The sequence below is a fragment of the Centroberyx affinis genome, unplaced genomic scaffold, assembly GCF_046629955.1.
Source record: "Centroberyx affinis isolate AG114_WGS23_722 - 3 ecotype Tasmania unplaced genomic scaffold, CSIRO-AGI_Caff_v1 ptg005345l_1, whole genome shotgun sequence".
In the NCBI taxonomy this organism is placed as follows: Eukaryota; Metazoa; Chordata; class Actinopteri; order Beryciformes; family Berycidae; genus Centroberyx; species Centroberyx affinis.
Genome location: NW_027282668.1, coordinates 22,954 through 34,298, shown reverse-complemented (window position 1 = coordinate 34,298; position 11,345 = coordinate 22,954). Strand labels below are relative to the sequence as shown.

The following is an 11,345-nucleotide window of genomic DNA, read 5'->3' as shown; positions in this document are numbered from 1 at the left end:
ATCAAAAAACTTTTTGAAAACTGTGTTTATTTTTTGTTAAAAAGTAAATCATTATCTCCATTAAGAAAAATGATCGAAGCAGAAAATGAAAATGTACAATCTCTACTGTTCTAGCTTCTTTGGTTACCTTACAGCTTGGTTCCCTTTACTCAGAAACAGCTCTACAGGCACTACAACATTTCTTCAACTATGGTCTGGTCTCAAAGTGGGTCATGGCTCTATTTCTGTCAATCCCCACATGAACTTGGTACTATATGTATCTTTTCATACGCCTGGGTCCCTGGGTGAGACGAATCTTGGGCTGAAAACTTTTCAGAACCCTGTTACAGCCTTAGCTTTCCCTACTGTATCTCCTTTTTGTGGTACAAGTAGAAATAAATGCATTATATACACGCTATCAACAAGTTTTACTTTAGATTGAATAATTACAGTGGATTTCTGAGCCTCTGTACAGTCAGCCCCATCCGTTGGTGTGGCATCGGTCAGCTGCTATCATCGGTTCCTGGGACTCCTTTCTGCTCCTGTGTCGCTTTGGCATGATTGGTGGAGCGCCATGATTCACTGTAACTTGGCTGTTTTTTTCTGGCTGTGGATCAAAGAGAAAGTCACATTTATACAGAGCTGGTTCACATTTGAGGTATGAAACATCATCTTAATACAAATGAATATGATATTGCTTGTGGTTCATTTTAAAAGGTGCAGTAAGTACGATATTTACAGCCCCATAGTTGTCGGTCTATGTTGGTGCAATTCCAGTTGATGGCCAGCAGAGGTTGATAAAAGTCTTACATTAATTAATACCCCTTTAAGACTGGCAACCATGCGTTTTTGAAATTGCACAGTGGGGTTTGGATGGATGTCATGTTCACTGAGATCAGGAAACTTAATATTTAACATATTCAACAATGCAAAAATCACTCAAATTGTTAATTAGTCTACCTGTTGTAATTGGAAGGTCCAGTTCTGGTAATCCTCCAGACAGGTGCAAGAGACCTGCAGGGGCTCCACCAGCTCACCTGAAATTAAAATAAATGACTGTATGCTTCACTTCTGGTCATTTTATTCCAGAGACTCTGTGTTTATGCACCATAGTGTGTTTACCTGTCAGCTCAAACTCCAGTCGTCCAGGCAAGGCTGACCTCTCCACTGCTTTGATGCTTTGCCTGGGCAACCTCCCCTGTTATAGTCGACGGGAAAGAAGAAGAAGAAGAAGCCATAGTGTAGGTTGAAGCAGGTGCAGGACTTATCACTTCCACATACTCGTACCAAAACGGACACCTAGATGAGATTACACCTCCATCCTTTCCAGTCATATTTCTCATCCTGCAGACGGTGTTATAGGTGGGCAGGTTTGAGTTACGAAACGTTCCACCCGTGCCGTGTGTCATGTGTCGACAGGGACAGGCACTGTGTCATGTGGATAGGGGAAGTGTGGTTATGTCACGCTGTGTGGAGGTATTATTATGGAATTTTTCCCATAGTGTCGTGTTACACTACCTCATATCTTATATTCAGCCGTTTGTTGTCCACGGACAGCAGCAGGACGTCTTGAGGGAAGAGAACCATGAGTCTCTCTTGGAGTCCCTGCAATAACAGAGCCAACAATGTCACTGTCATACTATCAGTGACATTTTGAAATGTATTTTTCAAACACAAAAAGGGGAAAAGACCTATTTTTTCATTTTAAGGTGCAATGAGTAGCATATTAACCACCTTAATTCTGAGACTTTAGGATAATAACTGTAAACAAACGAAACCATCACAGAAGATTGGCATACTCTGCCGGCCTCTGCACTGCATTTTATATTGCGTGCCACAAGTTCAGATTTTGCTGGATTGCTTTGACAGCACAAAACAGAAAGAGGGCGCTGTTCTTCCACAGACGAGTTTCTGCCAACCGCAGATGGTGGAAGGAGTGAAAGGCCGATGGAGAGATCACTTCCATCGTGTTTATCCTCTTCAGTAAAGCCAGAGAGAAAAACCACTGACCGAATTAGCAACATCCTCTTTGCAACAGGAAGCCACTGGGTTTATGTGAAATGTGGTTTTAATGAGAAATGAGAAACACCAGCACAATACCGCTGGTGTGAGATAGCGGTTACTAACTGTCTCCACCATGGTCTCATTTGTTTACAGTAATCATATCAAGGAATCACAATTAATCGGACGATGATACAGTTATGTTTGAAAATGCTTAACCAAAATTCAGCATGATAGCATTGTTAGCATTCCTCATTCAAGATTTTTAAGACATTGGTACTGCAAGCCAGGAGTTAGCTTGCATCAGTAATACACATCGTTTTCAATGAGTAATGCATTGCTACCAAACTGTTCCAGATAGCAGAAGGAGACTTTTTTGCATAATGTAGTAAGGGCCTGGTAAAAATGTCAAAGTATTACAGAATTCATATTTTAGCGCAGATGGCTCATGCTGGAAACAGGCTGTCAGAGAGTATTACCTGTCTTTGTGTGTTAATGATATGGACGATGGATAGGTGTCCTGGCTGTCCCATGTGCTGTATGGGGGAGCCCTCCCACTGCCATATTGGAGCTTGCAGTAAGTACTTTTTCAATTCCTCTCTTTTCCAGTGCTCATCGCAGGGTAACTATAGGGTATAAAACACGATGTGATTAATGGATGTGATGATTAAAGGAATCGTTCGCCCCAAAAATGAAAATTCAGTCAATAATAGCTTCTCCCATGTCAGTGGAAACTCCATTGAAGTTTGTAGGACCACCAAACACACAGCTAGCTCCTGATGGACATTGTAGGCTTTTTGGAGCTGTAAAAAGACACTCCTGTTAACTTCAATAGTTTGGGAGAAGGCTAAGATTGAACTACAGGTGTGTTTGGTGGTCCTACCAACTTCAGTGGAGTTTGACATGGGGATGAGTAGATAATGACTGAAAATTAACTACAAAATTAACTTTTCATGTTTCACTTTGGCATTATCGACTTATAACTGTTTTGTCACAAGCAGACAGATTGTATTCATTTACAGTAGAAATCTTGTCAGTTTGATACAACAAATTGTCATTACTAGATAGGAGAGAGCACAATGGGAGGGACTCATGGGTTGTGCCATTGACTTGTATCTCCTCTCTTCTATGTGCTCCATCCATTTCCTTAACTCCGCAGCGCTGGCACACACGAAGACCTTGGAGTCCAACATCGGACCTGGATGGTTGAAGGGGAGACAGTAGAAACCCTGCTCAGTGCGTTAACAATCACAGGGTTTACTGTTGCTCTTACCATGCCTTAGCTGAACTTGGTAATTTCCAGTGACTCACCGCTGATCTCAAACATATGTGATGAGTGCGATGCGTCAGGGTCCAGTGAGATGGCTTGGAAGGAAAGCCCAGAAAGGGGAAGGATGCCCTGAGAGATAAGAGGAGCCAAGCAAGAAGAAAGAACGGCTGTCATTGTTCTTGTTTGTGCAGGAATTCCCCAAAAACAACACAAACCATCTTAATTATAGAGGCTTAGTTCCTGTTAGATCATATGCCAGATGACAGTGGGCTCACTGTTGGTTTCCTTTAGCTGGTCACTGATGAATCAGCAGCTGCTTCTTGGTAGCAAATGCCTCTTAAAGGTGCTGCATGCTGTATGTGTTCCTGCATGTGCCCACTAACAATGTCAGCCAAATTAATTGTGATTGCTAAATTGTGGTAGCTTTAAAATAAGGCTTCAAGCTATCCTTCATATTTTCTTGAACTGTAGAGATATATTTCACTTCTTGTGTGTTTTCCCACATAAATCATGAGCAGCAAATTGTATGTTTTGTGTCAAGTTTCAAGACGTATTTTTGCCTGTGTACAGTTATTGATAAGATATAGAAAGCCAGTATGGTGACTATAGATCAATGAGGCAGCTCGTGTTGCATGCTACATGTTCATAAACTTATATCAAGCTGTGCATGATAAAAAAAAATGAAATGTTCTACACAGTGGAGGAAAGGAACTAAGTACATTTACTCAAGTACTGTACTTAAGTACAATTTTGAGGTACTTGTACTTGAGTAATTAAATTTTATGCTACTTTATACTCCACTACATTTTAGAGGGAAATATTGTACTTTTTACTCCATTACATTTATTTCACAGCTATAGTTACTAGTTACTTTTCAGATCAATATTTTATATTTGAAACATTTGATCATCTTTATAAAATAACTATAAAATAGCATTGTTATAGATTAGACTACCCAAAAGTATAGCTAAATTGTTAAGATTAGCTTCACGTTGACAACTTTAAAATGCTGCTTACATGTACATGTATGTCAATAAATCAGTATTAAAAATATAACTCTAAATGGGGACAGTTTGCATAATGAGTATGTTTACTTTGATACTCTAAGTACATTTTGCTGCCAATACTTATGTACTTTTACTTACTTTAAGTAAGATTTTGAATGCAGGACTTTTACTTGTAATGGAGGATCTTTACATTGTTGGATTGCTACTTTTACTTAAGTAAAAGATCTCAGTACTTATTCCACCACTGGTTCTACAGCAGTGAAAGTTCACATCACCACTGTTATTCAACATTGATAACTGATGGCATACAGCATACCTGATAGATGAAGTCATGGCGAGAGTGGTCCAGGGAGAGGATCAACAGATGGAATGAGAACAGCACCAGAAAGTGTTCACTGGCCTCCTGTGGGAGCAAATGGAGACATTTAAAGAGGGTTTGACTCCAAAGCAGCACAAGAAGCTGTCTGATGCTAAACCTGTGCATGATCCATAGGCACATGTTCATACAGCGTGTTGTTTCCAAACAGTTAGATCAGAGGCATGTCGACTGCTCCAGCACCTGTGCTCCTATGGGTGGCATTTGCACATTGGAAATCCAGAGGCACTATGATGAAAAACCTATTTTAATATTTGCTTCATGTCCAACAGCCAGGAAAACATTTCTAATTCACCATAGTGATGACTGCATTAAAAAAAAAACTTCTAAGCACTTTTTTTTTGCACCACTCATAACTCTAAATCTTGACTTTAGAGTGCTTGGAGGTTTTATAAAAAAAACTGTTCCAGACGTACAACATCTTAAATAAACTGCATGATCTGTTACTGTTAAGTTTCCAATCGCAATTCTTAAAGCAACCTGATTTAGCTTTATTTTTCTTTAACTTTCTGTTTTAGAACTGATACTAACTCTTTGGTCATTATTGATGGATTTAATACTATCGAATTCTATATATCATGAAAAAAGTAAAATACTAAGTTCAATTGCAAAAAATACCACCTCAGTGAAACATGAAATTGGCAATGACAAACATACTTCAACTGAATAATTATGGAGTTGTGCAAACCGTGTCAACTTCTAGCCATTCACCAATGGCATCACTTTGGTGAATGTGTCTGTTACTTATAGACACAAAGCAAAAATAAGAATCGTAAATCCTAAACCATAGGAAAGTCCCAAATCGAATATAATTTGCCACCAAAACTTCAAACGTTAGACCAGTGATTCTCAACCTTCTTCATATGAAGGACCCCTAATTTAGTCCACATTAGAGCCACGGACCCCCATTTGATGAGGTTTTGTCTCTTGGACCCAAATCTGAAAATATTTTCATTGTTAGATATAATTTTGTCCAGAATTCCATGACTATCTGTATTGAAAGTAGAGAGAGAACAGTGAAACTATGATCTAAATAGTCATTCTCTAATTGTGTTAATTTCTTGTAAATTAAATAATGGTGAAATTTAACATTATCACTTTGCTGGGGACCCCCTGGAATCCCCTCAAGGACCCCTGATGGTCCCTGGACCCCACGTTGAGAACCACTGCCTTAAGACTAAATTTCTGGGGACGAAGTGGAACAATGACTGATGACTGACAAGATATTATTATTTGTGATAAATAAGTCACCAAACTATCAGCTTAGAGGGAACATTGGTCCTGAATGATCCCTGATGAGAATTCTTTAGATATGGCTTCCAAATAGACTGATCTTTGCTCTCCATTATAATGATAAAAACTACAAGATCCAATCTGGACTCAGTCAGTCTTGAGGTATGGGGAGTGCCACACCTCCCACATGGGTAGTGCAGTGCTACCTGTGTGTAGCTGCTGTAGAGGGACACCAGGGAGGAGTGGACGATCTCTCCGTACATGTGGGCAGGCTGGCCCTCCCAGTCCCGGATGGGCTGCTGGGAGTAAATCCTGTGGTGCAGCTCGTCCCTGCTCCTGCCCCACAGCACCACCTGCAGAGACAAATATCCTGTTCAACTTTAAAGAACAAGGTATGATCTACTGCACAATCTGACGCTGTTCCAAATGGGATACCACTCATTTCCAGTGTTTAATGATCCACTTTAAAAAACACTTCTTATCTGAAATTCCTTACTCAATATTTCACAATTACATGTGGTCAGAAATGCCACTTTCTTTAGATGCAAAGGTTTGAATATAGCTAATGACTTCAATTATATTCCATAGTCAGTTTTCGTTTTTTATCATTTTTGCAACAGTAGATGCACTTTAAGACGGTGGATTTCTCTTTTTCTTCAGTTATTCTATAGGCGTAATCCTTATTCCTAAATTGTTGCTTTGCTTTGGTCGTGAAGTGATAACGTAGGGATGAAATGTTGAATTTTGCACATATGCACCTCTCACTGTCCTCATTAGCATATACAGCAGGCTTTGGGGAGGGCACAGTTCATCCTCCATACTGGGAGGTGCTTCAACTGTGTTACAACCCGGCTCAAGGAAGTAACAAAGGAGGGGAGACATGCGCCAAAGTAAAAGTTATAACAATAATTTATTAACTAAAACTAAGGGGTAAACCGACACAAACTACATCAAACCAAAAGAGCGGAACAAAAGGTGTGCATAGGTGAGGAGGGAGAGAGACACTGATGGTCTGGAGGCTTTTTAAGGCCGAGGAGTTCACCAGGCCCAGGTGCACTCCCACCAGCTCTGATGACCCCGCCCACCAGGCTCCTGCAGGACAGAGCCAGGAGAGTGGGCGGGTCGTCACAACAAGTCTTTCCACCGAATGATTCCTGCCTTCACAAACACTGACATCTACTTGCTTGGGCTTTTTTTTTTTTTTTTGCAGCATCTTTGAATGCAGAAAAATGTGATTGGCTGCAATGTCAGCCACTTAAAACCACTTAAAAGTGAGATTCTCAGTTAGAAACCTGCACTGATATAGCCACCTGTTGCACACAGCAATGAATAAAACATCTTTGAACAGCAAACGCTGGATTTTGTCTTACTGCTGCAAGCCTCAAGGCATTGTTTTTGGGACCAGAATGTTGCGCAACCTGGTGGAATTTGATATCCAAAGTACAGTATCTGCTCTTTTTTCACACACTGGAATAAATGCATGGGGTAAAGAACGATGGCAGGAAAAACTCAGTAAGCTCTGGGTTTGCTGTATAATTCAGTTGGGGTGTTTTAATTGTTTGTGATTTCTCATTTAAGTGAATAAACGTGTAAAAATGCAACAAAACCCGAGTCATTTTCTCACTTTACAAGCTGCCATATTATTGTGTATACTTTTGAAGATAATGAATTGTATGATTGTATTGTTACTTTTGCATTAAATCAGTTGAATGTGCAGGTAACTGATGGTGTGTGTGTGTGTGTGTGTGTGTGTGTGTGTGTGTGTAGCAGCTATAGCTCCCTCCTCTATTTCCCATAAAGTTTGAATCACACACAACAAGCTCTCTCACCTTTTGTCATGGAAACTCCTGCATCGTATATAGAGCATGACTCGCCTCAACACAAATAACAGCTCCAAGTGGAAACTGTTGATATTCATGTCAGCTGGTGGCTTCATGCGTCTCACCACACTCTATCACTTTGCTGTTTTAACACGTGCAGGTGTGAATCTGTCGACCCAAATCGAGCAACAAGTTGTTTTTCCGGCGAAAGGTGCGAGATCGAACAGTTTCTACTTGTGTCTGCCCCCTGTTTATGTCCTAAGGAAGACACACACACACACACACACACACACACACACAGAGATATTGACCTCTTTTTCTAGATGTCGTACGGACGGGTAGCGAGGTGGCGGCTCATCTCTCCCGTTCTTCAATGACAGCTGAAGTCTGCTTTCTCCCACGTTCCACACCCTGGAAAAAAAGCCATGCATTGCATTTAGCAGATCATCAGATTGTATTATTTTCACATATAGAAACACCACAGAAGGGCGGGTTGTAATAGTAGTTTGGTAGTTGGTCCTTTCTGTGTGTAGTCTGCATGGGCCCCTCATGTTCTGAATGTGTTATGAATGTGAGTGTCTGCCCAATGCATGCTGGGATAGCCCGCTCCCGTGGCCCTAAATAGGAACAAGCAGGTAGAGGAGGAAGACTAAAGAATAATGTCTGCATGTAATATACGATGCTGTTGTTTTTTTAAATAACTGTCCACTCTCTTGTAATTTTATTGTATTTATTTATTTATTTTTAATGTAAGTTTTTTGTATCTGATATTTTTTTATCCGATGAACTTGGTGCGACTATGGTTTTATGTTTTATCTTCACATGGCTTTTATCACCTTTTTGTTTTGATCTGTTTGTGTGAAGTGCTTTGTAACATTTGTTTCGAAAAAGTGCGATATAAATATAGTATTATTATTATTATTATTTATTACTATAAATGTAACAAGGAACAAATAGATGGTCTGTAATGCAGGTGGCCGGTACAATGTTAGAGTCGATGCAATGCCATAGAAATCGAAGTTCTCGCACTCATGAAGTCACTGTGTCATTTTGTCATTCTTTCCTCTTGGCTTGATTTTCTACAGTCGACACCATTTCACAATTTTAGATTGTATTTACAGTAGTTTCTGAGTGTCTCCTGCGCCCCCCTATAGCCTGCGAGTGGCCAGACATAATCAGATTACTACAGACAGACCCACCGTCTGACCCCTCACACACACACACACACACACGCACACTGATCTGCTGCTAGAACCACATTTGTCCTATATTTGCATGTATGTATCCTCCTGTGTTTGCAGCATTGCCATTTCAGAGGTGGAAAACAATGCATTTGTCTGAACTTTTGGCATTAATATCTATGTGTGTGTGTGTGTGTGTGTGTATGAGTGTGTGTGCACACGCCATCTGCAAGGATGTAGTGGTGAATAAACAGGTGGGTGACCTCTGACCTCCAGTCTGCGATCACCATAAGGCAAACCGATAATATAAACAAAAATCAATTCTATTTTCAGAAAAGCATTAATAATGCCTTTTTCTTAAAAGATCCTCCTGTTCTCATACACCTTACGGCAATTTGATACCACCAACTATGATGTATGCTGTGAATTTCATATCATAAAGACTTATGCCAGTTGCTATTCCTCACATAAAGGGTCAAATTAATTTCGGTGGGTTTACCCTCTAATACATCCCAGGTCATCTGTGTATATGAATGACTAGAATGGCAGCTGACTCTTTGCCTTGTTATAGTTTAGACACATAAGGACTGGTAGCTGCTGTTGCAATTAGCCCCTGCTAATCCCCCAGTCTCAGAATGAGTAGGGATTTGTCCCGCCCCTGTAAAACCCCTCAACGCATCAGCCATTGTCTTATAATAATCTCCTAATCACATCAGTGCAGCATCAATGAGTTCCTAACTTCATGTTGAGTAAACAGGAGCCAATTAGTTTTCCCGCCTTATTGTGCTGCTGGGCTGAAATCATATGGATGCCGTCTGCTTATATTTTATCTTCTGGTTGACTGTACAAATCAGGTGATTTCACTTTGAAAGCGCGTCCACACCACAAACACATCTACTATGATGTAAACAAGCACAAGCCTGTCCTGGAAATGGCATAATTCAACTGTGTGCAGATGAGGAGTTTTGAGAAGGTGTTGCAGAAGGCCCGCTGGTTGTCTCGTCGGTTAGAAATGAAATGTCAAAGAAAACCACAGAGGATGAAACAGGGGCTCTCCTGCTGAAGAATGCTGCACTTTTCACTTCGCAGACTGTCACCGCTTCCTCCTCCACAACACACCAACAAACCAAACCACATGTTTTATCATGTTTATCAGCAGAACATCTCAGCAACTATACTGATGATTAAACAGATTTGAATTCACATTTTCTTGTGTCAATCTTTAGATAAATAAGGTTTGTGTCTGCCTGATGCAATGACAGTATTTTGTTACAAGCTTCCAGTATAGTCATTAAGTTGTTTTCCATGTCCATAAGTCTTGGTTCCATAAAACCAAGACCTATTCAACAAGATTGACCAAGATTGATGGTATAAACTGTGGAACTGTATGGTTTTCTTACCCTAAATTGTCCCCAGAAAGTTCCAGGAGCTCGATCTCATCCGGGCCCACCTCGTCAATCCCAGTGTGCCTCTGGGTCACGCTGCAGCATCCCATGACTGAAGCCTCTCTCTGTCAGCCAGTCCTGCCTTCAGCCTCGGTCTCTAGTCCGCAAACTGAGCACCATCTGCCCGGGCGATCATCCCCGCCGCTTCTGTGCCACACTAAAACCAAAGAGAGGGGGGGAGGCTGGTATGGACCAAAAGAGGATATTGTGCGCTGGAGAAGGGACGGGGGGGGGGGGGGCTGCTGCTGCTAAGCCCTAGTTCCCCCTTTTCGCCAACAAGTACATTTCCATAGAGCCCCCGAGAAAGAAAGGTGTCAAAGCGATTGAAGAGGAATCGAAGATAAACGTGGCAACAAGTGCTCGTCGAGTAGCAGCGTGCTTGTTCCTTCCTTCCTGTCAGTTGGCTGTCCGCAGAGGGCTGTGCAGCTTCCTCAGTCGGGTTTGTCAGACGCTAACTCAAGCTTCTGGAACCTGCTGACTCTTTAACTTCTGTATGAAAACGAAAAGTTGGTTCTGTTGTCATTTAAAGACCAGGCTTGAGCGCACTGTCATGACAGCACCGGCAATTGTAGGTAGAAGAAATGCAGCTCCTAGAGACAATAACCCCTCTTCATGTTGTTGAGTCAAGATTGAACACCTCTGACACTCTCAGCCTACTTTTGGAGAAGCAACTGATTGCACATCCGTTGGGAAACATCGGACCATGCAGGCGATTTTAATGCCTTTGTGTACAGGACAGACAGGCAAGATAATTACAAGTTATGAAACCGAGAGGTAAAGGGTTGCAGTCATAACAACAAGCCACAACACATGTAGGACAGTGCCTTGTGTTGATCTTGCCGGTTAGAATTAGAGCAGGACTATATGTTTTCGATGTACGTAATCATGTGTATTCATAGTTTCTGTCGCGTGAAATGTAATTTGTATGTTTCGGACTTTCCTCGAAGTGGAATGCTGCATAGGTCATGAGCTTTTGTCCTGTTTCTGTAATGGGATTTTAGGGTGAGGGTTAGGAAAATGCTTGATGATTGAG

The 11,345-nt window shown here is 41.2% G+C and overlaps 1 protein-coding gene across 2 annotated transcripts; it reads right to left on the bottom strand.

Annotated features, from left to right (window-relative positions):
* Nucleotides 1–6: 6 nt before the first annotated feature.
* On the bottom strand, nucleotides 7–10,925 carry LOC139667172 (probable pleckstrin homology domain-containing family N member 1). Of its 2 annotated transcripts, XM_071546594.1 has the most exons (11): nucleotides 10,268–10,925; nucleotides 7,998–8,097; nucleotides 6,073–6,219; nucleotides 4,574–4,660; nucleotides 3,292–3,379; nucleotides 3,042–3,178; nucleotides 2,460–2,606; nucleotides 1,498–1,584; nucleotides 1,102–1,177; nucleotides 940–1,016; nucleotides 7–586 (listed from the first exon to the last, which is right to left on the bottom strand). In XM_071546594.1, the coding sequence occupies exons 1-11, from the start codon at nucleotides 10,360–10,362 to the stop codon at nucleotides 455–457; spliced, it is 1,173 nt and encodes a 390-aa protein (XP_071402695.1). In that variant the 5' UTR covers nucleotides 10,363–10,925; the 3' UTR covers nucleotides 7–454. The 2 variants fall into 2 exon arrangements, with proteins under 2 accessions (XP_071402695.1, XP_071402696.1); XM_071546595.1 differs by lacking the exons at nucleotides 7–586; nucleotides 940–1,016; nucleotides 1,102–1,177 and adding an exon at nucleotides 1,244–1,323.
* Between the last annotated feature and the right edge of the window lie 420 nt (nucleotides 10,926–11,345).